We start from the raw sequence: 27,972 nt of genomic DNA, 5'->3' as shown, positions 1-27,972 counted from the left end.
TCCCCACAGAGCCCACGCGTGGGCCCATCTATAAATATTTCTTTAGAAGCTACTGGGAATGGCTAGTGTACGTATATCGTTTATAAATAGAGAGGAAGGTCTGAGCTGTTCAGCGCTTTTTTTCCGGTCACAAACGAAGCTGTCTTCACGGTGAAACTCGGTGTTGGAAATCGTGTTCAAGGAAAGTCTAAGGGGACACTGGGCAAGGAGGGCGTTGTCCTGTCGATCGACAACAGCAAACGCCAGCCGTGGTACAGCGTTCAGTGGGGCGATGGATCAGTACAGTCAGTGTCGGCGCGTTCAATACAGCTACTACAGGCTCCCAGCAGCGACTCAGCCATGCAGAACCCGACTACGGAGCCTTTAGAGTCGATGGCCGCTTTGCTGTTAGCTGGTGTTGGTGCGGGGCCTGGTCCGGGTGACTCGTCTTCTTCTGAGTCGGAATCCTCTTCAGACGAGGAGGAAGATGAAGAAGATAACGCAGATGATACGTCTACGATGGTCTCTGGAATTTCTAACGACGGAAAAATACTTGCCCACAACCGCATCTGGGAATTTTGTTCCGACCTCCTTGTCGACCCTGCAACTTTGCAACGCAAGCGCAAAAAAAATTTCGCTGGCCGGCGACGCTGGAGTTAGGAGAAAAGACCTTCGCCAAATATTTTTTTCTGATGTACCCGTGGTCGACCATACAAACTACTCTACAGCACACAAATGCCAAGTTGGTGGAGCGTAAGCAACGTCCAATTGCTGAGGGAGATTTGTTTCGCTTTCTGGGAGTTCGGCTTGCGATGGCAGTCGAGCCTAGACGCGGTCCCTTGCGGACCTACTGGGAAAGAGAAGTTGGTGAGGGTATGGTTGGCACAGCCGCAAACTTTGGTGAGCGCTTCTGCATTACACGACATGCCTTTGAAAATATTTCAGCTGCGCTCTCTTTTTCCGATGATGTGCCGTCAGATGACCCATGGAAATCTATAAGACCGCTAATAGATTGATATAATTCACGCCGCCGCGATGTAGTATCACCCGGGGAGATTCTTTGCGTGGATGAGTGCATGAGCGCCTAGCAGGGCAAAGAGGGTAAATACTGCCACGATGGCATACCTCACAAGACAAAAATCCCAAGAAAGCCAGAAGGCGTGGATGCCGAACTAAAAGCTATCGCTGATGGTGATTCGGGTGTGCTGTTGGGGTTAGATTTGATGGAGGGAGCCGAGCGTCAACGCCAGAAGCCATACCACGCGTTGTTTGGTGAGGGTTCAGCGATTGTTCTGCGGTTTTCTGAAGTTTATAAAGGTAGCGGGCGCACCGTTGTTGCAGACAGCGCTTTTGCTTCGTTAAAACCCTTGTGCAACTTGAAAATCTTTGCGGTCTTTACTTTATGGGAATGGTCAAAACAGCGTCTCGCGAGTATCCAAAAAAGTATATGACAGAGTGGTTTGGTTCTGAGCCCGCTCGTGGGTCATTTAAGATGCTACAGAGCAAAACTCCCAAAGGCACCGCGATGTATGCTCTCTGCTGGGCTGACCGCAAAGCGAAGTGCCTCATCTCAAACCGCGGAACGGCGCTTCCTGGCAACGATAGCGTTCGCCGACGGCACAAGCTCATCCTAGACAACGGCCAGCTGAAAACAATACAGTATGACCGACGTATCCAGCGCCCGCAAATGGTGGAGCTCTTTTTCTCGAAGTTCTCGGGGATATATGTTCATGATCATCTTCGACAGGGTAGCCTCGAGATCGAACGAACTTGGCACGCAATGCAGTGGCAACATCGTTTGCTCGCTACGGTGTTTGGCATTGGTGTACGAGAACTGGGGAGATCTGATCTTCGCTATTTGTCACACAGCGAGTGGTGAATTTTATCGATTGGAAGTACCGTTACGAGTCGTGTTTGACCTTCTAAGCAGCAAACCGTTGATGCTTCGCCTCTGGATAAGTTGCGTCAAGTCCAACTCGTACGCACCGACACTTTTGGTGCATCTTTTGAAGCATGTGAGGTTTTGTAAATGCGATGATGGGAGTGAACATGCGCGGATAGATCATGACATTCCTGCTCAGAAACGCTCCAAGCGCTACCAATCTCTACTTCGCATTCAGAATCGACAGGTCCTTGTGAGCATTATCGAAGACAGTGGAGGCGACTTTCAGGTTTCTGGATATGATGTGCGAAGCGAATTGACCTACAAACTTCTGCTTGAGCGTGAAGCTCTTCACCGAATCCTCAAAACGGGTGTTGTCCACGATGGTGCGGATATTGGAGAACCTCTGGCAACTTCCGCTTCGTCGCTACTACTCCGTCGGAACAGAAAGCTGCTGTGTGAATGGATTTGTAGTCGTCTGCGCTTCCAAAGCATGCTAGAACACCCTGAGCTGGTTACGTCCGGAACTTCACCGTTAGTTTACGGACTTCATTTGCGAGAAAGTTTTCGGATTCTGAATCGGTGGATTGCTACAAGTCCGAGGAATCCGCTGAGTGCTGTGCCCGATACAGAAATTACGCGCCGCGCGTCTTCAATCGACGCCGCTGCCTTTGCAAGTCTGCAGTTCGACCAGCTAACACTAGTGGCGCACCGCCAACTCCCTTTTGAACTAGAGAAAGAATATGTTGGCACGATGGACTGGATAGCAGCTGTGGCTGGAACGTCGCCTTCATCATGGAAGAAGCAGCTTCCGTATATGAAAATGGATTTCTTTGTGAAATCTCATACTTTATTTGCTCGACTGCGTGGGGAACTGGAAACTGAAGCGAAGGAACGTCGCAAGAGAGAGAACTGGGCGGGGATGGAGCAGGAGGATCACAATGTGCTCTGCATTGATGATCCGAATATGATTCAGTCGCCTGCTATGAAGTATCTGTCCTCGACAACTGATACTGCCAAAGCGGCTGAGAACGAAGCCCCAAAGACTGATGCTGATTCAAACCTTCTAAAGGTGGTCGCAGCAGACGTATCAGCTATACCAGCCAATTCAGCGACTACCAGTGTCGTAAATACTGGGTTGCTGATCCCCAGCAACAGCAGTGAGCCGATCCAGGAGGTCTTCTTATCTGACGTACCCGCCTGGACGCCTTCAGCACAGCTCCCGTTCGTGATACACGCACAAGAAATGGTCAAACATTTCCGGTCATTATTTCACCAACAATGGAGGCAGCAAAAGCAGCTCCCTGGCTCTCGTTTTGGGCGGCGCTCGTCAAACGCTAATGAATTGTTAACCTGCCAAAGAGTGCCTTACGGCGTGGTAGTGTACCAGGTTGTTCCACGGGAATCGTTCTCGAAAGCCCAGATATCTCAAATAAACGCCCGGGCTGCAGCACTTATGGGTGGAGCTTTCGTTTGTGGTCCAGTACTGTTTTGGCCCTCACAGAACCGCAGCGACTGGTACCAGCGCTTGCTTGATAGTGATGCGGTTCACAGAGAGTTAGCTATCCACTCAGAAGACAAAGAGTTTGAAGATGTGCCACTGAAACGCCCGGCGGCTGTGCGTTCAGCCAAATATTTACCTTGGAAGCAGTTTGCAATTGAACGACTACGAATTGCTCGAGCTGTGAAGCGGGGCAGGACGGCGGAAGGACTAAGCGCTGATTTACTGGTGGAAGGTGTTGGCCAGATAGAAAAGGACTCGTGTACTATCGCCACGACCTCAATTGGATTCCGTCAGCTGGAGCTATCACTTGGTGTGCGAGATACCCGTGAAATTTGTGGTGATGGAAGTGTTAGCAAGGCTATGAAGCATCTTTTTGCTCTATACGAGGACACTGAGGACAGTGACGAATTGACGAAGTGGCGGGTTTCATTAAATAACCCTTGGATACTGCATAACGTTTTAGTCATCTACGACCAGGATGGGCACGATATTCAGATCCCCGCTACTGGGCGTGACGACAAGGACGTCTTCACGATGCTAGGGATTCAGGTGGAGGTTGACGACGTGGATAAACCACGCCGTATTCTTTTTTCTTGTCGTGAGCTGCAGACCCAGCGCAGATACTTTGTCGACTGTGACTTTCATAGTCTTCAATGTCTCCTTTTACAACGCAGGCGGCACGTCGTGAGTTCTGACCCTCTTCTGCTCACGTTGTCGGTGCAAGCTGAAGCTGCATGGAGGCGTCGGTCGAGGGTTACGACAATTCAAGACTGGAGAAGAGTCGCAGCTCTAGCATCCCAGTTCCTGGTGTTTCGAAGGAAGAATGGCGCGCTCACGTTGTGCTTAGAGCAGCCCACCCCAGAAATACAGGTGCCGGAAGGTAGTGCAACAACCGAGCCTGTTCCTGCTGAAGTTGATGAAGCTGATAAAGTCAGAGTTAAACCGAGTGATAGCAGCACCGAGCACTCTGTGGATGAAGAAGAACCGGTTGGTATTAGAGGACACGAGAACGAAGTTGCTCCGCCCCCAGTTTTGCCGCGTCGACACCAATTTCGTGTTGACATTTTGGAAGAGCAGAGAGCAGTAAAGCTGTCGATCGTGCAGCACTTTCAGAAGCACCAAGCGGCTATTCGGTCCGCTTCGTGTGGTAGAATACTCTCCAGGACTGCTTCTCTCGGTTCGCAAACTGCGTCAGAGTGGATGCAGATGACTCAAGAGGATTGGCGCTCGCACGAACTCCGTGGTATTCTGGTGTTGGATTCGAGTGTGCTGACTAAATTGGAGAAGGCGTACACTCCAGCGACAAGACGAGCTCGAGAGTACCTTAAATCTGCACCTAACGAAGACGGCAGTGGTGGTGCTGAGCTGCAACAACAAGCAATAGCCAAAGCCATGGGTCAGACCGCGTTGCCGTCGAGTGAAGTAGAAGTCCTGCAGTCAATTAGGATGTTGCGATGGCGACGTCGAGGCAAAGAGGCTACTGTCGCTGCGAAACGAGCGGAAGCCTACCTAACGGATATTGCCGAATGGTGGCGTCGCCGGTTAACCACCATCGAATCGGAAATGAAATGATGCATTATTCAAGTACATGTATCGGCAATGATGATGTGGAGACTAAGTGAACGTTTCGTCTGGGCTATCAGCACTTCGTCGCTTCCTATCCCAGTGTAATCTCGAAACGTCAGCTTCGAACGTCAAACTACCGTAATCTGCATGTGCCAGCTTACTTTGTTCAACGCTAAATGTTTATTGATCGCTCTGGGCGTCATCGTCGATCTGCTGTGCGCGATGCTTTCGCCTTCAGGTTTTGATTCTTCAACTTGAGGAAGGCTTGTGCGGCCTCGAGTTCCTTCTTCGTGAACTTGGCGACGCCCTTGCGGCATTTTTTTGGACGCCGTCCAGCTTCTTGATGAGCTCGTTGAGGCTCACCGTCTTGCGAGCGGGAAATCGTCATCTTCTGCAGGGATGGGAAGTTTGAAGTGGACTTTGTAATTTGGTTGCTTTAGCTTTGATCCGCAATTCAAAAGCGAATTATGGAGATGACGGTCGTCGACACTGCCAGCGCCAGCGCCACTTGCCAGTGTCGTTGCGCATGTCAGCAAGGACACCGCTTCCGCATTCCCTAAGCCCTTCGGCGACCCTCGTCAAGGCGACATGCTTCACCAGCGCCAATACTGTCCCAGCTTCATTAAAAAGTCTGGTTCAGGCTGAATGACAAACGCAGCAAAGACTACGTCGGCGTAACACTTGCTGCTGCTCGCGGTACTACATGCATCTTCGAGCCTGCCAACACGCTTAAACTTTACGTCGGTCTCGTAGCAAACAGCATTTGCATGCAAGACGAATGATTTATTTTTCTGTGTCTGAGGCCTAATTAATTCGAATATTTCTCATCCCTCCGAAGCCGGCCAATCATCATCACTACCGGTAACTCAGTGCAAGCAACTTCAACTTACGCTAATTTCTAATGGTTAGAAAACGCTTTAGGCCATTTCAAACTGAAATAAACGGTCATTAATCAGTTTGATTCGAATCAAATAGCAAACGGACCCAATAGGGGGTCCTTATTGATGCGCTATAACAAATTGTTCAACTCTTGGGGCCGAAAAATGATGTGCAGCGCAGGTTGCATCGCTCTTCACGACTTAGCAGCGACTCGTAGATGAATCCAAGGTATTAGTAGCAGCAGATCTACTGTGTTCGCTATCTTTTGCCTTAGCCTCGAGTGATACGAAGTGCACTACTTCGCGTTTTGTCCCAATTATTTGGAGTTGCCTCATAATCTCCCGGAGTAAGTGCTCCGGGTAGCCTCACATTATGCCTCGGCTAGGATGCGGTGGAGCACCTACTGTAGACAGCGAAGGAGGGAGAGACCGCCAGCACGGACGAGGCCAAATCCGTTAACGAGAAGAGAATTGACATGGAGGAGATTTTATTTATTAAAAAAAATGATCACCGATCGGTCTGGGCATAATAGTATTGTGCTCGCCTTCTATTGGTTCTTCAACCTGAGGAGGGCTTGCGCGGCCTCGAGTTCCTTCTTCGTGAATTTCGTGGCGCTTTGTGCAGCCTTTTGGGGGGCCTTCTTGATGCTGTCCAGCTTCTTGCCGAGATCACTGAGGCTCGCCCACTAGGTACGTTCCTCATGGGTCGTCCTTGGCGTCGTCCTCGTCGTCTAGGTCCGTGCTCCGAAGGAATCTCTTCCAGGAGTCCGTGCTGAGCACATTATCGTTCGCGAAGTCGGGAGTGGTCTTCGACAAGAGCGCGGACTCGTCGGCAGCCGCGAACGCTGCGACGAAACTGCTGTGAGCGAAGACCGCAACTGCCAGTGCGACGTAGAATACACTGCGCATGACTGTAGCGGACGGGAGGGAGGGGTGTGTGGGTGGCCTTGTGGTCTTGTGGTCTTGAGCGCAAAAGACAAAGTGGCAGTCAGTGTTACGGCTGGCTAACCGTCACGGTTGCCGTGCCGTTGGTCAGCTGTAAACCGTAAGCCATCCTGTACGAGAACTTTTTATAAATACAGCCATGAAATAATAGATTGAGAGGTCCTAATCCGAATCCGATCCCAGTTGTATTTAGAGAATCTCTTTCGGATTCGGACTACATGTACGATCCCGTTTTCGTAATGCGCAGTAGGGGTAAAACTGTACACCTTTGCCAATCCAAGTTGGCAGCAGTGTAAGACAATGATTACATGATGATTACTCTGCGTTAGTGTTGTTGGATACACGTAGTTGGATGCACGTAAGATGCATTGGATGCATTGGATGCATTGGATGCGCATATTATGCATTGCATCTAGCCATGACCGCCCTCCATAAATAAATAATATATCATATGCAGGCCGGGGCACACCCGAGCAAGCGCTTAGACAGCAGGTCTTCGCCAGCGTACACGTCACGAATTTTAAGAGAGAGATAGAGAGAGAAGGAGATCTATTTTCCCTTTTGAATTAAGTTGCTGCCTATAGAGAGCGTACCAGGCAAATAGAGCTTGGTCCTCTCAACTACGAACAGAACATAGCCTTCTGGTTGCGTTCCTTCCTCCCGGAACCCCTTCTTCCTGTCCTTGAGCTTGTCGACGACTCCTTAACCACTCCTTAACCACCGGTGGGGCACAACGGGGCGGGCATTGCGAAACGTTGATTAGGTCCGGAGGGCCTGGCACTCGAAGCAGCTCAAACACATCGCAGTGAGCGTCTCCGGAGTTCACTTCGTAGGTCCAATCCTCGACGACGAGGCTTCGCCATGAAAGCGAGCGTCCCGGGAGGGAAATCAGCGCAAGGGCCGCCTCAACGACAGGTAGAGCGTCACTCCTTTGCCGCGGACTCAACATCGTGAACTACTGCAGGCTGCTATCCTTGTCGTGACCGCCGCGTTCGCGCCTATCTTCACTTGGTGAACGGATATCTAGACATGACATGCGTAGGCACTACCAGAGTCCCGTAACACTCACAGACCAGCATCAAGCAACAGAGCAGCGTATACTTACGAGTTTCCCTGCCTGCGCCAGCGGTGCTGAGGGTGGCGGAATTGACGAGCTTGCTGCGCTCACCACGAGAAGATTTTTGGCGGGAAAAATTGCGACCGCAATCCCCCTCTCATCTATTTTGTGTAAGTGGTATGCCATCAATCGACTTAGGCGGGGAATGCATCCAATGCATGTGGATTTTTCTCATCCAAGTTGGCAGCAGTGTAAGACAATGATTACATGATGATTACTCTGTGCTGAAACCTTAACCCTTTCCCGCTAAAAGGATACAGAAAGCGCCCTTTAGATGATTTTCCAACACTGGTAGAGTGTACCCCCCCCCTCCTGAAGGGCGCATCCTGTGCCCTTAATTAACCTTCTTTTAAAACAAATCATAGTCGGTACGCAGAGTAGCGTTGTTGGATGCACGCAGTTGGAGCTTTTTGAGGGATAATCCAAAGCTTTGCGTCTCTAGTCCACAGCGATTGACGACGGAGCTGGCCGATGGGCACAATAACAGGCTGCCGCGTCAGGACCATCAATCTGCGGCGACGGCTGTACCATTCTTGAGGTACATGTATAGCGAGCTACGGTACCCTTCTTCAGGTACCCACATGCAGCAGGTGCTGAGTGTGCAGGTTCGGGCGTCTAGCGCGGGGAGCAGGTGGGTACAGGCAACATCTATGGGTACGATACTTAGCTGGCTATTTGGGCAACAAAATGCAGTGTCGGCGTCGAGCTAACTCGCAATACTGACGTTACTGTGGATGAAAATGCAGACTCCAAGATCCTGCTTGCCGGGCACGGGTGGCTCTGGGGCCGTAGAGGACGGCGCGTGGCCATTTTCCGCAGGTGCGCGTGCAGCGGCATACTTGTGTGGTTATAATGATGCTATGCTTGTAGACTAACGTGCTATATTGGTGGTGCTGTGAACGAACAGGAGGTGAAGTGTGGATTGGCGCTCGAGGGGCCAATACGCCCATGCCATGGACCCCATGGTACGTGTTGGGCGTGCTGGTGCATCCGGTTTTTTTGACAGCAGCACCTGGGCGCGCTATACGTGGACGACCGTGAGCAGCAGCGCAAGAACTGCTGCATCGCGTGCAAGATCGGCGACTTCAGGCTCAGCGCGGACGAGGTGCTGCGCGGCCGCCTACGACGGGATGCCCAATGTGGCGAAGGTGGCGCGCCAGGACGCGTACGACACGATCGCGGCCGGCAAGCAGTCGCGCGTCATCATGCTCGTGCGCTTGCCGCTCATATCCGACGCGTCGTGCGCGTTCGACACGTTCTGCGAGATGTTCGTGGCCAAGGACATCAACGCGTACCCCTACGGGTCGCAGCGGTTTGCTCCGTTCGCCTGCTTGTTGCTGGACAGGCTGCTCAGCGTGGCGGCGTGCGGACGGATGAACTGGTAGAACTACAGCTAGATGCACAGTTAGGGTCGTTCATGTACAATAATTCCTTTAATGCTATTAGAATATTTGCTAGCCATGGTCATGTAATGCGCGTGGACAAATAATGCAACCATATCTAGATTGACAAGTTGTTGCGGGTCATGGCAATACCTACTACTGCTAGTAGATACAAAAGGAAGAGCACTTGAGCAGTAGTTGGCAAAATGCAAAGTGATTCGATTCAGGTCCTTAGTTCGCAACCGCGTGCTACCTCTAAGCCTGCTACTGGATACCTCTTACTGGATACACCCTACTGGATTCTCTACTGGATACACAGTTACCTTATCCAATCAGAGAACGCCACGTCGATGCCCATCTTGTACCCACAATCTTGGCGTAATCACCGTGACGTAATCATCGTCCCGTAATCACCTGAATGATTGCGGTACAACACAGTGAAGGTCACGCCGACCTCACTGATGACGCGTTCGCGTCACACGGTCGCTTGGCGAGGCGTCGTCACATCAGTCTTGACAACACTCCCACTCGACTCGTCAGCGACCACGATGCCCAGCTTCGTCCTGAGCGCGTCGAACTGCGGCGCCGCGATCGGCTTCGTCATTGATGTCCGCCAGCATGTCGAGTGTCGAAACATACTGCAACACCACTTGACCGTCTTCCACCTTCTCGCGCACGAAGTGGTAGCGAATGTCGATGTGCTTGGTGCGCTTGTGGAACTCCGGGTTCTTGGCCAACGCGATGGAGCCTTGGTTGTCCTCGTAGATCTTCACCGCTTCGTCGCTCGCCATCTCGCCTAGCTCGCACAGAAACACCTTGAGCCACACCGCCTCCTGCGTGGCCTCCGACAGCGCCATGTACTCGGCTTCCGTCGACGAGAGCGCCACCGTGCGCTGCTTCTTGCTTCGCCAGCTGATGCATCCGCCGTTCATCATGAACGCGTAGCCGCTCGTACTCCGTCGAGACTCGATGTCGCCGGCCCAGTCCGCGTCCGAGTAGCCTTGCAGTCCGTCCTCGCTGCTCGCTTGAAACACGAGGCCGTGCGTCTTCGTGCCTCGGATGTAGCGGAAGACCCTCTTGAGCGCCTGCCAGTGTGTCGGACATGGGTCCGCTGCGAACTGGCTCAGCACTCCCACTGCCGCTGCGAGGTCCGGACGAGTCCCCACCATGAGATACATGAGGCAGCCCACGGCGTTCCGGTACGGAACATTCGCCATGGTCTCGTCGTGCTTGCAGCCTCCCTCGCACATGGCCTTGGTCAGCTTCAGACCTGGATCCTGCGGTGTCTTCACAGGGTTGCTCTCATCCATCTTGAACTTCTCGAGAATGTCCTTCGCGAACTTGGTCTGCCGCACCGACACCTTCCCAGTCGCCACATCTTGCTCGATCTCCATACCGAGGAAGTACTTGAGCTGGTCATCTCGAACCGGTCACTCAGCGCCTGCTTCGTGTCCTTCAGCATCCCGTCGCTGCTGCTGGCGAGGACCAGATCGTCCACGTACAGTGCCACGAACATCATGTCGTGATTGTCCCGCTTCAAGTAGATGCAGTGGTCGGACTCGCACTTCTTGAACCCCAGCTTCAACATGAACTCGTCGATCGTCTTGTTCCACATCCGCGGCGACTGCTTCAGACCGTACAGCGAACGCTTGAGCCGGCACACGTAGTCGGGTCGATCTCCGTCCACATATCCGTCCGGCTGCGCCATGTAGATGTCCTCGTCCAACAAGCCGTTGAGGAACGCGGTCTTCACATCCATCTGGTGCACTGTGAGCTTGTACTTGGCCGCCAGACTCAGCAACACCCGAATCGACGTGAACTTGGCCACCGGCGCGAACGTCTCGTCGTAGTCGATGCCGTACTTCTGCGAGAACCCCTTCGCCACCAGTCGCGCCTTGAACCGCTCGATCTCTCCAGACTGGTTCTCCTTCACGCGGAACACCCATCTGCAGCCGATCGCCTTGCGCCCCTTCGGCAGTGGCACCAGGGTCCACGTCTCGTTCTTGCGGAGCGACTCCACCTCCGAGTCGCACGCCTCTTTCCACTTGTCTGCGTCGCTGGATTCCATCGCCGACTTGAACGTTGTCGGCATCTCTCCCACTGAATCCACGACGTACGCAGCCTCGAAGTCTTCCTTCTCTTGTGCTGCGGCAGACATCTCGTCCAGCGGCTGCTGTCGTCTCGGCACCGCATACCGCTTGGCACTCGGAACCTCCACGGCTTCCTCGAGCGACTGCGTGCGCGGGTGTCGCTTGCTGCCGGGTTCAAAGTCTTGATTCCGCGCAGCTTCTTCTCTGTTCTCGTCTGATCCGGACTGAGTCTCTTCATCCGTGGTGTCTTCATCATCATCTGTCGGAAGACCCACCAACACCTCCTTCGAAGCGTAGTCGCGTCTCCCACCGTCGAAGACATCCTCCATGAACTGCGCGTCGCGGCTCACCAACACGCGACCGCTCTCGATCTCCTCGAACCGATACGCCTTCTCGTGCTCCGAGTACCCGAGGAAACGACAGCGCACCGACCGAGCGTCGAACTTCGACCGCTTCTCCTTCGGCACGTGCACGTACGCGTGGCACCCGAACACCTTGAGGTTGGCCAGCAAAGGCTTCTTGCCGGTCCAAACGTGGTGCGGCGACTTGTCGTGACTGATGGCGCGCGTCGGACACCGGTTGCGGAGGAACGTGGCCGTCATCACCGCTTCTCCCCAGTACTCCTTCGACAACCCGGCGTGCTCCAGCATGCAGCGCGCACACTCCACCAGCGTCCGATTCATTCGCTCGGCCACTCCGTTGAGCTGAGGCGTGTATGGTGGCGTGAACTTCTGCTCGATGCCGCGATCCGCACACAACTTGGCCATCGCACCCGAAGTGTACTCGCCGCCGTTGTCGCTCCGAAGCACCTTCACTCGCTTGCCGGTCTGCGTCTCAGCCAACGCGACGAACGCAGCGAACTTGGCAGCCACCTCCGACTTGTTCCGTAGCAGGTACACCACGCAGAAGTGCGACTTGTCGTCGATGAACGTGACGAAGTAGCGCTTGCCTCCGAACGTCGCCGTCTGCATCGGACCGCACACATCGCTGTGGACCACCTCCAGCACTTGCTTCGCACGGTTCGGCGACGACTTCATGAAGCTTACTCGCGTTTGCTTGCCGAGTGCGCACCCGTCGCACACCTCCCACTGCTTCACCGACGTCATTGGGATGCCAGTGCCGTAGCCCTTCTTGACGATGGCGTCGAGACCACCATGGCCGATGTGACCAAGTCGAAGGTGCCAGAGGTACGATGTGGTGTCCCCTTGGCGATTCTTCGAGCTTGCCGCATTGGCCTCGTCAGCAGGCGTCCTCGGCGTCATGCAGAGCTTGAACAGTCCTTTGCCTTCGCGAGCGCCGAGCTTCCACTTGAGACCCTTCGTTTCCGCGAAGCACCCGTCGCTCTCGAAGGTCACTGGCCCGACGTCCTTGGTGAAGCGGCCGACGGAGAACAGGTTGCGCGACAGCTTCGGGATGTGCCACACACCCGTGAGCACACCCTTCTTCATGCCGCGCGGTGTCTGCATCGACATCACGATGTCGCCGCTCCCCACCGCCTGAACCACGCCGTCGTCCGCCAGATGCACGTCCACCGGAGAGATCTTCTTGTAGTTCTTCATGTACTCCTTCGAGTACGTCATGTGCTGCGTCGCACCTGAGTCGACCAGCCACATGCCGCTCAGCTTGGAGGAACCCGTGTCGCCACCAACCGAGAAGAGGAAGTCGCCAGAGTCATCTTCGACCTGCGCGACGTTGGCTCGTTGCGGCCTCTGCCGCTCCCCGTTCTCGCGGATCCGCACCGGACACTTGGCGATCCAATGTTCGTGCTCGCCGCAGTAGTGACAGGCGCTCGTCCTCTGCGCTTGCGCCTGCCGTCCCTTGCGCTTCCCGTTGTCGCTTGTCATGAACGCTTGACCTTAAGCGTGCGCGGTTCCGTCAGCACCGCCATCTTGTTCCTTGCGCTTCATGTCCTCGTGCAGGAGCCGAGACGTCACGAGCTCCCACGTCAGCGTGTCGGAACGCGATTCCAACGCCGTGATGAGGAACTGGTACGACTCGCTCAGACTGGCAAGAAGCGTGATCACCAAGTCGTCCTCGCTGACCGGAGCGCCGACCGCGTCGAGCTGTTCCGCCAGCGTCTTGAGCTTGTTAATGTGCTCCAGCACATCATCACCTTCGTCCATCGTTGTCGTGAAGAACCGTCGACGAAGAAAGAGCTTGTTCGCCAGGCTCTTCTTCTCGAAGTGTCCCTCGAGTCTTGACCATGCATCATGCGCGTCCTTCGCCGACCGCACCAGCGGCAGCTGCGAGTCCTCCAACGCGAGACAGACGATCGCCAGCGCCTTGAGCGACTTCTTGCGAAACGTCGCTTGGTCCGCCGCGGTCGTGCACTGCTCGAACTTCACTTCCCCACTCGTCACTTCCCACAGTTCGCGCTCCTCCAGCACCATCTGCATCTTGAACTTCCATGTGTGGAAGTTGGTTCCGTCGAACTTGTTGATGCGGGCGGTCGCGGTCGGGGCGGCGTCCATGGCGAAGGCGTAGTCGGGGTCTTGGTCAGGGAAGACGGGGCTTGGGCTCATAACCAAAAGGAAGAGCACTTGAGCAGTAGTTGGCAAAATGCAAAGTGATTCGATTCAGGTCCTTAGTTCGCAACCGCGTGCTACCTCTAAGCCTGCTACTGGATACCTCTTACTGGATACACCCTACTGGATTCTCTACTGGATACACAGTTACCTTATCCAATCAGAGAACGCCACGTCGATGCCCATCTTGTACCCACAATCTTGGCGTAATCACCGTGACGTAATCATCGTCCCGTAATCACCTGAATGATTGCGGTACAACACAGTGAAGGTCACGCCGACCTCACTGATGACGCGTTCGCGTCACACGGTCGCTTGGCGAGGCGTCGTCACATCAGTCTTGACAACAGATACTACGTTGTAGGACAAGTTTAATGCGTAAGAGAAAGCTTACATGTTCAACTTGTACTGTATTGTTTGTTATTCTAGTCCTAATATGCGTGGAGTGAAACAACATGTGCACCTAGTATCACTACCAACCATGCGTGCAGATGCGCGACGACTGCCCTGAAGGGAGCTGCTCACGCGGAACAACAACAACCTATCGTAGCTTGCTGTTGTTCCGCGTTGAGCACTACGTAGTGGGCGGCGTCACTTGCTGTCCGCAAGTTTAATCCTCTCGCTGGCGATGGCGTCGCCCTTGCGCTTGAACTTGTCCCGCGACGACAGCGAGTGGCGGCGAAACTCCGAGTGGACCAACGGCGACGCCTCGCTGTCGCTGAGCGCCCCCATGACGCTCCGCGTCGATGCTCTTGTGCTCGGCGAGCACCCCTGTGTGCTGCTTCCAGCTTCATAACCTCTACACAGCAGCGTAGACACTTCAGCATTTAGAGTTAGTACGTCAACCATGCCACAAAAGATGGGCCATAACAATTTAGAGAGTTAGTAGATCAAACAAGGCGTAAATGCTGCTGCTCACTACACCACAGTCACGTGAGGCGAAGCACTGTATTGGTGGAGCTGAAGCTCGAAACCCGCAATAGTACCATGAGAAGACGTTGAATAAACGTAGCGAATTAGGTAGTAAATTAGAGTTCATTAGATGTGTGATGTCATGGCCTAATAGTTCTGCCTGAGGAACTTGGCTTCTGCTGCTATCCTTGCGCTCAATAACACCAACAGCATCATCGACTTCACATTGCACTTCAATCGCATTTAGTGGTCACGCAGATAGAGACTCGTGGGTTCCCGGCAAATCAACTTGTGGAACCAGTGCGTTTCACTGCGAAATTGGTGGATCCGGCCAGCTGTTGAACACACATTTTAAGAATTGACGGTTTTGCTAAAGACCTCTAATTAATCGATACTTTTGCGAGTACGCGTTACACGCACGGCTTCATGCGACACCGAATAGGCAACCCGGAGCGTTGCTCCGGGAGGGTACACAGGTCGGCGAATAGTTTCATGGACGATGATAACGGATAACAATTGAGTAAATCCCAAAGTTGTGTTGTTTTTAATCCTTTTAAGGATTTTAAAAGAGCACTACCAGCCGAACTCTCTAGTTGATTCTAACGTGGGCATCTACTGCGCCTGCTTCGCAGCCCGGGAATAACACCCTGGTCAGCGTCCAATGGCTGCGTTGATGCCAGCAACGAGAGAGCTATTTCATTCAGTTTGCAGGTAAGGTATACTGTGCTCATTTAGTACTATTTTGTGTGCTAACAACGATCAGACGAGAGAGCTAGTGGAACGAAGGAGAGGTGCATGGTGCGCTGATCTTGCCTTTTAACTTGAGGGTAAAGTGCGGGATGAGAAATACGTTAATGTGCCAAGTCCTTGGAAGTGGGCAGGTAAAGAAAGCCTAATTCAAACGAACGATGCTCGTGTCACTGTCGAGTTGAGCTGGTTGGTTTGGCGAGAGACACGAGGTTGGGCATCTTCGGCTAAGTGATTGAGTATTGAGCAAATTGACATGTAAAAAAATGCAGCCTGCAGCTAGACAAGTCATATTGGTCATCTTCAGCTAAGCTTGGTCGATTATGGCGCAAATTGATACGCCTTCAGCGAGGCCATGACGCTCTCATAGTGTACTGGAGCGTCCGTAAGTGTTTGGACGCAGGTTTTGGTAAAGAAAGAACGATTATTATCAACCTTTGGTAAATATTGTGCATAAATCTTAACATTTATCGACGGGTACCCGATTCCGGCAGATATTAGCTTAAACATTACAATTAAGAAAGAGAGACCCGGTTTGGTACCCGGTTTTGGAAAGTTACAAGTTTTTTGCCGGGGCCAAGCACAGGTCTTCGACCTGTGAAATCCCCTGCCGGCTGCGCAGCAGCATACCTTATGGTTCACTTGCTATCTCAGTAAAATTTGAAGCGTTTGGGCTTCGCCTACCGAATACTTAAGGCGGGCCCGCCCACGCGATTCGGCGCCAGTGATTCACCCTGGAGCCGCTGATACGGCGCGGGGGCGCAAGAATGCGATGCAGCGAGAGCAGCGAGCTCGTCAGCGCGAACGGCCTTGGGTAGAGTTGGCGCAGGAGCATGTTGCAGATTTGATCGCCATTAATGCAGCCCGGGTGATGAACAATACTCAACGCCAAAGCCGACGCATGGAGGAGACGGAGAGTGATAGGCAGCAACGCTTGCTGAGACAAAGGACAAGCCGTCAGGCAAAGGTTGCTAGCTGTCGAGAGGAGGATAGACGAGTTGGAGAGCAGTTGTCTGCGCGAGTAATCGTGGCTTGTGACCTGACGGAGGATGAAATTCCGTGGATGGCGAAAAAACAACATTTTTTGCAAGTTCTGCGCCTCGCGCTTGCATATTACTATTGCTGCGGAACAGATCCCCGCTCGTTTGTTTTTGGAGATGAACAGGTAGGGAGCGAGGAAGGAGCAGGCACACGCGATCGGATCTCTAAACTACTGGATGATTATCCGAGGGCAAGTGATATTGCGGATTGTCAGCGGTTAGTAAACGAACATGCTTCAGAGTCAACCTCCATTTGGGCATGCGCGGCTTGCGGGCGCATTCTACTGGAAAACAAGTCGGAGAAGGTGTTTTTTCGTCATTGGAGGACCTGCGACCTAGTGTCATGCTTTCCGCTCCCGAGTTAAAAAAGCTCTATATCGATTCCTCGGAGGCAATGGTCCGAAAGTACCGACAACTGTTTTTTTTTATCGTGATGAAGTGTATTATTTGATTCCGGAGCTTGTTAGAGACCGCGAAAAAATACCATTGTGCCAGAGGTGCCACGGCGATCCTCGCAAAAACAAATTTAGTGTAGCTGCGGGCCATGATTATGGTCGAATCGCAGAGCTACCTGTTCTCAATGATGTGGCGATGGCGTGTGTTTCTCCGGCCCGCTGTTTTGGATTGGAGTTGTCGCTGTCGGGGAAACATTCGTCCGGTCACGCGATATGTTTCCCAACGAACAGCCCTTGGGCGCTAGCTCGTGTTCTGCCGAATGTTGACGATGTAAGCACGCGCGTCACTTTTATCGGGCCGATGGAGACGTAAAGGAAAAAAGTTCTCAAGCTATTTGAAATTCCAGTTGATTGTGTGTACCAATGGCTCGAGGTTTTTGTGAATCCTCCACGAGCCTGCACTTGCCCGTGCTGACCAACTGCGCGAATGGTACGGTGCCCTGTTGCCTGGCCATGTCTTCGCGCCCCTCGTCGTGCCTTAAGTCGAACTTTGAGATATTAAAGTCACACCAGTTTCTAGTTTTCTTTGGGACGAAGTCCCCTCTATAATAGCGCGTTACTCTAATTTAGCTGTTTTTACAACTCAGATTTACTTTTTACCAAGGGTCGATATCAATTACTAGAATGGGTTAGGGTCACAATTTATAATCGACTGCGGCCGAAAACGACGAAAAAAACCGGGGTTTAGTACCGCAATGGCTATTAATAGAAGGTAGAATCAGTCAGTTTCATTTCTAAATGAACTGTTGTCACTAACTAATAATGCCATAAAACCCGAGGGTCGAAGTTACGAAACAGTGATTGCGACGGTTAGTATGGAGGATATCAGAAATACCTTAAAATGCGATGTTTTAACCCTTTCGCGAGTATCCTCAATAAATGATAGTATACAACTCATTGATATTTCCTTCTAAAAGGGCGCTCTAGGCGTCCTTTTACAAAGTTACGGAGCCTTTTTGGTGTGTCTCATGGGACATGCCATCTACGGTGATTTGCAGGATACATAGATTGTATGCGTATGACTCAGAATTTGTATTGACAATGATTACATGATGATTGCTCTGCGTACCGATTATGATTTGTTTTAAAAAAAGGTTGATTACTAGCTTGAACTTGTGCAAAAGGGCACAGGATGCGCCCTTTAAGAGGGGGTACACTCTACCGTGTTTTGGAAAATCATCTGAAGGGCGCTTTCTGTATCCTTTTACCGCGAAAGGGTTAACTCAACTTGGAGATCCTTAGGACCCCTTGTTAAGGCTATATTACCTGTCAAACCTTATGCCTGCGTAAAAAGGGTAGCCTGTAAAAAGTCTGGAGCGACCCTCTACACAGCGAGCCGCCATCATATCGAAACGACCACAGCCGACAAGTTCGCCATAGCGTACCAGCAGCTGGTCGAGACGATCAAGGTGGGCGACACAGTGCTGCCTGACGGACGGACACATCCGCCAGGCGTGCACGGCCGTGGGTCAGGGCGAGATCACGTGCCACGGAGGAGATCGGCATCCGCAAGGGCGTGAACCTGCCCGGCCTCATCGTGGAGCTGCCGGCGCTGTCGGAGAAGGCCAAGCGCGACCTGGAATGGGGCGTGGAGCTCGACATCGACTTCATCGCGGCGTCCTTCATTTGCAAGGCCAGCGGCGTGCACGAGATCCGCGCGTTCGTGAACGAGTGCATTAAGAAGACTAAGTGCATCGCGCCCAATATCATCTCTAAGGCGGAGAGCTTCGAGGGTGTGTAGAACTTCGAGGAGATCCTCGAGGCCTCGGGCGGCATCATGTGCGTGGAGGTGACCACCCAGCACGTTCTGGCGTACCAGAAGATGGTGGCGAGCCGCTGCAACGCCGTGGGCAAGCCCATAAATGTAGCCACGCAGATGCTCGAGTACACGCAGAACAACCTGCGCCCGACGCGCACCAAGGTCTCGGAGGTGGGCAGCGCCGTGCTGGACGGCGCCGACTGCGTCATGCCTAGCGGCGAGTTGGTGGCTACCATGAGCATGGCCGTCAAGGAGACCAACGAGCTACTGCTGCAGCCCACGTACCGCGCCAAGTTCCGGTTCGACCTGCGCACGTCGACCGTCAAGACGGCCAATGAGATGCACGTGCAGCTCATTTTTTGTGCTAACCTCCACGGGCTACACGGCGCGCAAGGTGACCAAGTACAAGCGCGCTTAAATACGGTCGTGAGCTACGTGATCCTCGCGGGCGAGGTTTACTTCGAGGAACCAACGGCGGCGAGGTGATTTAACACCTGCGATCGCCGGCTCCGTCAAGCGTTTTGGTCCCGGCAGCAGTCAATGGCGTGATCCACATCACGCCATTGCGTGCGGCGGCATTTGCCATTAAGTAAGGATACTTTATGCCATGTACTTGTAAACATTACAGATAGCCTTCAATTTCATTTGCAATTTGTTCCGTGCTAGAGTTCCTATAGTTCTATTGGTCGGTCGCGATAGCTGTAGTATCGTGTTGAACGAGGCGTCGGCTCAGACATGGGGGAGCAGGGGAATCAATGAAATTGGCGCAATTAGTTGAAGTGTAGTAGCTCGGCTGAGTTTGGTGTGGCTCGCAGAGTGGCAACCGAGTGCTCTACTCTTCCGTCGTGATGGGGGCGCGAAGTTCGCTGGCTTTGGATGCGTGCGTTTTAGGCAACGAGTGTGTGCATGGTTGTTTGGGTGCCACTTTTTTTATTGCCGACTAGCCACTTCTGAAATTAATTAACCGAATAAGCTTAGCCACTTTTTGGGTAGCTTGGTGTCGTACTTAAATGAGAACGATACCGCTGCAGGCGGGTCCTGCCAACTACCGAGCGAAGCGAGGTGCTCCCCCTTCGGGGGAGGTAGAGGGGGGTCTAGGGATTTGTGCCCCAAGGGTAAAGGGGGTTTAGGGATCAGGGTGTACATATAATGCCAAGGCGACTTAATGTTGAAGCTAGAACGCTACTTGTGGTTGTTTTGGCTCTGGCGCATTCGTCTCTGCCTGCCTGAGCGAGGTCGTGGAAAGATGGCATTCGTGTTCATTGCAGTCGCTGCAGCGACTAGCGTAGTGTGTGGATAGCTGTAAATGATCAATCTAAGTCTATTAGTTCGGCGCTCGTTCTGGGCTGTAAAGCGTGCGTCCGAAGACGCTATACGAACGGCTGCGCAACAGCACAGAATGTTGCGCTGACAGTGCATTCAACACGCTCGGATCTTGCTCCTTGTCCATCAGAGGGAGGCTCATCAGGTTGAGCGCCGCTGCCACACTCGGAAGTTCCGACAGATTTTCGGTAAATGCGGCTGGGTGTTGGTCGTTACCTAGATAGGTAGGTTAAATGTATTTGTGACGAGGGCCGAGAGAATTTTTCTCCCGACCACGTCTGTCGTCTGCCTGAGTTCATCTCGCCCAAGCCCGGTAACAGGATTATCGTTGGAGTTTGGTGGTGCATCGGTGCTTACAGCCTTTGAGCATCCGAGAACATGGACCTGAGCTGATGTTGGTGTCATGCAGTCTCCGCTCAGAATCTGTGCTGGGTGGTCAAGCGTTTGGGGTCTGGGATGTTTGGCACTAAGCGTCTCCGGTCTGAGCTGATCCCTGATGTCTGACCGATGGCTTCTGCAGCAGCCGCAAGCATGAGTTCGGCATCCACCGTGACCATGTCGTCTTCGACCAGATCGTCGAGCTGAGCAGAGGCGCTGATGTCTGAGCGGAGCCGGGTGGAGTTCGAGCTCAACCTCCCCCAGTGATTATGGAGTGGTTGTCCAAGATGCCGAGCTGAGTCGAGGAGCAGGCGTCCGAGCGGGGTCGTGCCGAGCCCGATTCTAGCTTCTACTGTGGTCATAGAGTCTTCACCCAAGTCGACAAGTTGGGCGAGGATCGAAGGTCTGAGCGGAGCGACGTGGAGTCTGAGCACAGCCTCGATGTGATGCCGGAGTCTCCGCTCAAGTCGAGAAGCTGAGCGGAGCGTCGTGGACCTGAGCGGAGTGGCATGGGTCTGAGCGGAGTTTCCGGAGTCCAGTTGAAGTGCCGGGTGAAGAGTCGCTGAACTTAAGTCCAGACAGTGGTACTGACGGCGAAGTTGGTGGCACCGGCGAGTACACTCATCCGGCGAATCAGCCATGAGCCGGCCTACATTGGGTGCGACTGCTCAAGATCGCGGACCCTTCCAGCATCTTCAACAGCACCAACGCTCCACGTGCCAACATGGAGCCTCGCATTGGTCAAGACAAAGATATAAGCGGACCTCAAGCGGATCTCAAGCGCGCTTTGGTAAGCATACAGCCGACGATCTTCGCGCAGCCAGTCAGTGTGTACCCAGGGGGATATCACGCCCCCACTTAGTGAGTCCTAGTTTGTGCATGTGTAAACATTAAAACAGAGTTCGTTTTGCCCCGAAGGACGCAAGTGGTGGAGGTCTTTGGCCAGAAGGTGTCTTGGCGATCATCCACACAAATTCAAGCTAACATATCAACGTTGTCAGAGTGCCTCGGAGCGACGGCAGTACGGTTATTTCATATTACTGTTACATCTTAGGGTGTATTTCGTATTTTCGGGTGGAAGGTGATCCATTCTGAGGTTTAGGCAGGGTAATTGTATTGTGTGCTTGGGGACATTGGCGTGTCCCGGTGCATTGTGTGATTATTAGTATCGGTTCATTGTGGACCTGGTGCGCGGGTAGTCCCAGGGTGTGTGTGAGTGCCTTATATTCGGACTAGGCTCAAACCGAGTCACTAACTCCAGACCGGGTCGTTGCTTGACTCGAAGAGAAGAAAGGAGAAGCTGGTACGAGCCTCGCCCAGGCTCAGAGAAATAAAGGCGAACTCGGCCCAGACCCAGGCCGACCGGGAAAGAAGGGGTGTTGTGGTTCTGAGCCGGAACCAAAGAGAGGAAGTGGAGGCTATATTGTGTGTGGTGTTGTGTTCATTAAGGAAAACCCGGGGCATTTCGGGCTGTTGACACGTGCGGACTGGGACTCGCCAAGTGGGGAGCGAGTTTCGTCTGGGAACACCTCCGGAGACCTTCAACATCGACAGCAGCTGGTGTGGCCGACGCGAGCCTGGGCCCACAGCGTAGCCGTGATCAAAAGAACCGCCAAGGGGATCGCAGAATGAGGAACACACGCCTCGCCCGACCCGAGTCGGAGCTGAGCCAAGCGTTTAAGCGGCTAAGCCTAGCGAAGTGGAGTGGGAGTGTTCACTCAGTGGAAGGAGCTGAGCGGAACTCTTGCAGCGCTAAGCCGGGCTGAGCCAAGTGGTGCAAGGGCTGAGCGAAGACCAAGGTCGAGCGGTCTAGCAACCTGAGCCTTCAAAAAGCACGGGCGCTTCGTCACATACTCAATCTCACCTCAACCTTGAAATAAATGTGGCTGGACTTACAACAATAAAAGGTTAGAAGTGATAGATACTACATCCGATCCATACCATACCATTCCATACCATACCATACCATACCATACCATACCATACCATACCATACCATACCATACCAGAGACATATCGATTTGTCAGTCTGGGTGATTTACTGCTCTCCTATCCATATATATGGATATCTTTCTTGAAGACCTACCTTTGGCGTGTTCTCGCCTCTCCGGGTACCAGTTGCCGGCTTCATATTGGCCATTCTGACCAGATCGACTGGGGGACGTCGGCCAAAACTATGTGGTATACATAGTTTGAGGCGTCGGCCCCAAAGCAACATGCCGAAGCGCAGCGAACGTGGTGCTCAACTAGTTTTAATACACGATTGCTAAATACGCTCCGTAAGGTATCATGCGCGGTAATATTCCGTTTGCCTCACACTATAGAACTTTAGCTATCCCAGCCTACTCAAAGCTCTCGTAAACCCCGTCGTGTTGACCCATGTGCTCTTGGAAAAACTAGTTATTAGGGTCTGGGTCCTGTTCGAGGCGGCCAAACATTTACTCATCGAGCCTGATTGTTCTAATACTTTTTGCTCTAACGTCGTAGAGCATTTTTACGCTCTCGAGCTGCATCTGCGGCCCCGACACCACGACGCTCCTGGTCCTGCTCATCACCGCCGGACCCGTCGAGCCATGCGCGCCTTTGTTCGTCCATGCTGGCGGAAGTGTGTCTGCACGCGCATGCCTTTCCGCTCGGGCGCCTGGTCCACGGCCATCATAAGTGTCTGTAGCTGTAGTCCGGGAGTCCGTCTCGATCGTCTCGATGGATTAAGAGCGGCCCCATTCAGCATTCAGACTCAATACTGAGACCAAACCGGTTACTGGAGCCAGTTTTTCGGCTTCAGTTTTACCGGCTTCAGTTACCGGAGTGCCGGCTAATTAATCTGTGTTGGGCTGGCCACAGCATACCCCAGAGTTACTGCTATCCCAGAAAAATTTCCTCTCTTGAACCAGACTGCTGAAAGCTTTGAGTAAATCTTTTTTCTAGCTTTTGAAATAACGGAGCTACATCATGAAGAATGCATATTTACCTTTCTAGCAAATGGTAACAAGAGAGCCAAACGCGCTACACCCAAAACAATCTTCCTGTGAAGTACAGTAAAATGCCCCACGTAGTTTGCACATTCACTAAAATGCCTCGATGGGAACAAAGACAACTACAGCTCCCTCTTTTTCGCAAGATAGCCGTAAATTTGATGGTGGGATAGGGTTTACCTTTTTGCATTACGCGAGAAAGATGAAAACCACCCATGAGCAGGTCTGCGATGCAATGAAACGTATGCATATACATGCGGTAAGATATTTGTGTCGAAAAATCTTATGATACACAGATATTAGGGGGTTTCAAAGTAGCGATTTTTTGGACAGATCTTTTGCAAAGGATTTGAAAAAGATCAGACCAAAAATCAGACAAACGATGAGCCTCCGGAGGCTCATCGTTCGTCTGAATTTTTGCCGAGCTTATTTTTTGGTGACAGCCAAAAGCCAACCATAGAGCGGCACCAAGACGCCGCTTGAAGCCGACGCAGAGCAGCACCTAGAAGGCGGCCGGGCGCCGCGCGCACACCAACATGACGCCAAAGACGCCGAGTTGGCGGGTGGTGCCTTGGTCAGCTGTTAGCTGCTGCTGGGGTGGCGAGCGGAGGCTTCAAGCTGTTGCTCCGGTTGCGAGCGTTGGCCTCCAGCTTGGAGGACCAAGAGCAAATCCTTAGGTCATAGCAAAACCGAACAGCAACGTCGCGATACGACGCTGCGATGGTCAAAAGATGAATATTTATCACGAGGGTACCACAACGAAGGGTGAATTTATCACGAGGGACCATAATCGATATGATTGGCCAAAAACATTAGGTGCTTCAGTAGAGAATATTTGCAACTTACTAGAAAAAGAACTTGAGCGAGCGCGCGCCAGTGCTGCTGGGCCCCACTGCGGTGGGCCTCATATCTGATCGTTCGTGGCCACGCCTTCGGCAAGACGCACGGAGCGATGGCTCCTGGACGTTCACGCACAGTGGCGCAAGGTGCCCAACACAACGCTGCCCGTTTGCATGCCCACGGCCGACATCGCGCTGTTGCATTTTCATGCTCGGAACACAACCACTTCTTGTAATCTCCACATCCCTTGTTGCGCCAAACACTCTTGTTTAGATTGAATGCGTAGCGTCTGACAAATGACCCTGCCGTTTCTAGCTTCGCAAAGTGTATGCCCACTGCCGGTGCTTCATGGCCAAAGCGAGATACGACATCGAGCTTGCTGACAAGAGTACCCGTCTTGGGCACCAACGTTTTCCTGAAAGCACCAAATAATTTCGCGCAAAACACCAACTACTCGCGTGCGTTTCACCAACCAATGTATCCCGGAAGAACACCAACTCATTCCGTCAAATCACCCACCTAAGCCTAAACTAAGATCGAGGTTCGGCATCAAGACGCTGCCGGTGCGCACGAATACTGGCGGTTACGGCTACTGGCGCAGCTCCGACCGCTCCGCGGAGCCTCGTACCCGCGGCCGCATGGCGTGCTGGACGTGGCCAAGCTGCCCAAGAACTTCGACTGGCGCAACGTCGACAACACCAACAACATCACCATCTCGCGCAACCTGCTCATCCCGCACTATTACAGCTCATTCTGGTCCTTGCAAGCCACCGAATGGGTTAGTGCGATGGTAGTGGCGATCTGAGTAGTGTACGACATAATTGGTGGTGCAAACGGTGTTCATTGGTGGAAGTCCGGTAACGCTTGGTGGGTATTTCGTCCGGAATTATTTGGTGGTTTTCCGTAAACGTTTGGTGCTACGTCCAATATCACTGGTGCCGTGCGCGGATCCTCTTCCTTGGGGGGCACTCATGATGGTGTTGTGAAGTACTAGTAGCACTGTGGTTTTAGTTGTTGAGTCTATGACTATAGTTAGTATGGCCAGACTAACGCTAAGCGCGTGAAGCACCTAATGTTTTTGGTCAATCATATCGATTATGGTCCCTCGTGATAAATTCACCCTTCGTTGTGGTACCCTCGTGATAAATATCCGTCAAAAGATCAGACCCATCCTTTGCAAAAGATCTGTCCAAAAAATCGCTACTTTGAAACCCCCTATTTGTGTCGAAAAATCTTATGATAATCGTTATCCTTTACTATCCAGCTTAAAAGCCCACGCGTGAGATCGGCAAATATCCCACGGGTGGGCTCAAGCTGATTAGTTGAATGCATGAGTAAATGTATTAGAAAGAGCGTTTAGAGGTTACTAGTTAGACCAATGTAGTGTTTAAATGGAGTGAGTGGCAGTCCCGACCTGTCTTCAGGCCGCAAACCTCAAAGAAATTGTTTTCCAGTGGATCAGAGCACCCGGAGCAGTAATATGAGGCCTTCCGCCCGCAAATACTGCATTTGCGCTGCGCACGCAAGATTGTCCCGCTAAGACGCTTGTACCGGGGAAGCGTACTAAATGCATAGAGTGTGTGAGTTGGGGGCGCTACGTCGTCACGGAAATCAGCAGCAATAGTGACCCTCGTCGAGCGGTGCATCACAAAGTCGTTGAATACCAGTTGATAGGCCAACTGAGAGATGAATGTGTTGAAGTTGACAATAGCCGATTCTAAGAACCCCGATTCGACTGCTTTATACTGATCCACCACCACCATACTCTGGGACCTCGAATCGTGTACGTTGTGGATTTGTGGGTCACGAACATTGGAGAAGACGTGGACGTGTTGCTCGGGATGGATTTCATGTACTGTGCCGGAGTCAGGCTCAGCATCCGGAAGGACTCATTATGCTTCCTGATGAAGAGACGATTCTCATGTACGGTGATGCGATCCAGAAGGGTTACGGTATGGACATCCCGGTTGTCTCCCCTCACGACTTATACCTTGTTCTCATCATGTCAACGACCCATCTTTCGTCGCATTCACCGTCACATTTAGGTTCATCATAGCGTCCGCACCCTGAAAGTGCGTCGTCTCCACTCGATACTCTCCAAATTTCCATTCGTAATCAAAACATGTTCAGTCGTCTCACAACTTGCGGGTACGGTCGGTTGAGCTTCCTCCATTCAGGACGGCTATTGCCTGGGGTGATCGTCTCCAGCCTGCATAGCCTGGAAACGTGCCCTAGCCTTCGCCCCTTGGTTGAACTCGTACAGTAGCGCCCCACAGCTGAGTTGGGACAGCGGGATCCATTCGGGGTCTGCATACCCCTTCCACTTGATCAGGTATTCTCGAGTGCGCTTGGATATCCGCGTCCTCTTGATCCATCTCAAATCCAGAATCTTCTCGACCTCGTACTCATCATTGGCATGATCGGGTTCCCAACTGTCCTCGGGCAGTAGCGCGGCGTTGAAATCATCCTCATCATCGAGGTCCAGCTCAATCGTGGGCCGTTTCGGGAAGACCGCCCTCGGTTTGAGACGACTCACGTGGACCCATGGGTTAACCCGGTAGCCGGTGTCCTCGATCTTGAGGCGCACCCGAAAATCATCCCGAATCTCATCAATGCGGAACGGGCCATGCCACAGGTGGGCTAGTTTTCGGCTCAATCCAGGCTGGACCTTCGGGATGTGGAGCCATACGGCATCTCCCTTCTCGAATCCCTGGTATTCCAAGGGCCCCATGGGTGGGCGTTCATCCTGCGTGTGTCCTGCCTGAGTCCTTGTCAGCACCGCCATTACCCGGGCTGCCTCCGTGAGCGGGGCAGATTCCGGGCCGGGGCCCGGCTTCACTTCAGCGGATATTCCGGGAGTGGAGCCAGAAGGACTTTCTGAATCTGCGGGTTGTTCATCTGGGCCAGCAATAATCGTCTTCATCAATTGCTCTCGGATCTTGGACACCACTTCCATGTGCTGTCGCTCCTCGTCATCCTGAATCGCGCAATCTTCGCCCAGGGCCAGTGTCTTAGAGTTCAAGTAGTCCGCGGCCTGGTTATATTCACGCTTGACGTGTACGAGTCGGACTGTCCTGAATTTCTCCTTGAGCACATGGCATTCGGCGAGCCTCCGCTGCAGGTTAGGCTGTTTGCAGTTGATGAGTCCTTGTACTTGCTGAATGACGATCCTTGAGTCACCTACGACCACGAGGTCCGCGATGCCCCGCTGGAGCGCCATGGTCATGCCTTTCAGTAGTCCATAGTACTCCGCGTCGTTGACTGTCACTCCATCCAGGATGTAGCCGCGAGCCTCGATGACAGTCCATTCGGGAAGCTGCCACAGTATACACCCGCAACTTCCTCGTTTCGTGGACGTCTTAGCTGCGCCATCAAAACTCAGTGCGACTCCTGAATAGTCTGGCTCCAACATCTCCACACTCACCACAGGCGGCGCCTTCACTCGCCCCTTGGCCGGGATCAACGATTCGGCCTTGGGCGCTCGACTGTGACGCTGGGAGAGCTTCTGCCGGGGGCGCTGATGAGCGATGACACGCGTCACATTTCCGTGAAACTTGCTCCGTCAAGAGTGTTTGAGTGTGCGGAAAAATATGGTTCTTCAACTCCCAAAGTCGTTTCACGAAAAGACCATCTAGCGGAAAAAGCCGACTGGACGTCAAGTGGCAACATCATTGT

General features: G+C 52.8%; 8 protein-coding genes across 8 annotated transcripts; 5 read left to right on the top strand and 3 right to left on the bottom strand.

Moving 5' to 3' along the window:
• Positions 1-1,426: 1,426 nt before the first annotated feature.
• Positions 1,427-1,858, top strand: PHYSODRAFT_532751 (hypothetical protein; the record flags this gene model as incomplete). The annotated part of the gene is made up of 2 exons (XM_009540228.1): positions 1,427-1,585; positions 1,640-1,858. The coding sequence occupies 2 exons, from the start codon at positions 1,427-1,429 to the stop codon at positions 1,856-1,858; spliced, it is 378 nt and encodes a 125-aa protein (XP_009538523.1).
• Positions 1,859-6,523: 4,665 nt separating this feature from the next.
• On the bottom strand, positions 6,524-6,718 carry PHYSODRAFT_289155 (hypothetical protein; the record flags this gene model as incomplete). Its single annotated transcript, XM_009540227.1, has 1 exon — positions 6,524-6,718. A coding segment is annotated over one exon (195 nt), but the record flags the coding sequence as incomplete, so codon positions are not given.
• Positions 6,719-7,287: 569 nt separating this feature from the next.
• On the bottom strand, positions 7,288-7,918 carry PHYSODRAFT_289154 (hypothetical protein). Its single transcript, XM_009540226.1, has one exon. The coding sequence runs from the start codon at positions 7,701-7,703 to the stop codon at positions 7,371-7,373; it is 333 nt and encodes a 110-aa protein (XP_009538521.1). The 5' UTR covers positions 7,704-7,918; the 3' UTR covers positions 7,288-7,370.
• A 534-nt stretch (positions 7,919-8,452) lies between these two features.
• Positions 8,453-9,256, top strand: PHYSODRAFT_341874 (hypothetical protein; the record flags this gene model as incomplete). Its single annotated transcript, XM_009540225.1, has 5 exons — positions 8,453-8,525; positions 8,618-8,690; positions 8,788-8,836; positions 8,878-8,976; positions 9,020-9,256. 5 exons carry the CDS (start codon positions 8,453-8,455, stop codon positions 9,254-9,256), a joined length of 531 nt encoding a protein of 176 aa, XP_009538520.1.
• A 2,414-nt stretch (positions 9,257-11,670) lies between these two features.
• PHYSODRAFT_533220 (hypothetical protein) lies at positions 11,671-12,051 on the top strand (the record flags this gene model as incomplete). Its single annotated transcript, XM_009540224.1, has 2 exons — positions 11,671-11,894; positions 11,931-12,051. The coding sequence occupies 2 exons, from the start codon at positions 11,671-11,673 to the stop codon at positions 12,049-12,051; spliced, it is 345 nt and encodes a 114-aa protein (XP_009538519.1).
• A 1,197-nt stretch (positions 12,052-13,248) lies between these two features.
• PHYSODRAFT_532846 (hypothetical protein) lies at positions 13,249-13,783 on the top strand (the record flags this gene model as incomplete). Its single annotated transcript, XM_009540223.1, has 3 exons — positions 13,249-13,502; positions 13,587-13,655; positions 13,762-13,783. 3 exons carry the CDS (start codon positions 13,249-13,251, stop codon positions 13,781-13,783), a joined length of 345 nt encoding a protein of 114 aa, XP_009538518.1.
• A 3,602-nt stretch (positions 13,784-17,385) lies between these two features.
• On the top strand, positions 17,386-25,102 carry PHYSODRAFT_341872 (hypothetical protein; the record flags this gene model as incomplete). Its single annotated transcript, XM_009540222.1, has 8 exons — positions 17,386-17,452; positions 18,385-18,443; positions 18,518-18,685; positions 18,764-19,263; positions 20,628-20,703; positions 20,788-20,925; positions 21,156-21,272; positions 24,899-25,102. The coding sequence occupies 8 exons, from the start codon at positions 17,386-17,388 to the stop codon at positions 25,100-25,102; spliced, it is 1,329 nt and encodes a 442-aa protein (XP_009538517.1).
• Positions 25,103-25,667: 565 nt separating this feature from the next.
• Positions 25,668-26,093, bottom strand: PHYSODRAFT_533351 (hypothetical protein; the record flags this gene model as incomplete). The annotated part of the gene is made up of 1 exon (XM_009540221.1): positions 25,668-26,093. A coding segment is annotated over one exon (426 nt), but the record flags the coding sequence as incomplete, so codon positions are not given.
• Between the last annotated feature and the right edge of the window lie 1,879 nt (positions 26,094-27,972).

The sequence above is a fragment of the Phytophthora sojae genome, assembly GCF_000149755.1.
Source record: "Phytophthora sojae unplaced genomic scaffold PHYSOscaffold_15, whole genome shotgun sequence".
NCBI classification, from domain to species: domain Eukaryota; phylum Oomycota; class Peronosporomycetes; order Peronosporales; family Peronosporaceae; genus Phytophthora; species Phytophthora sojae.
Note: the sequence above shows the minus strand (reverse complement) of the source record. Positions and strands in the feature narration are given on the sequence as shown.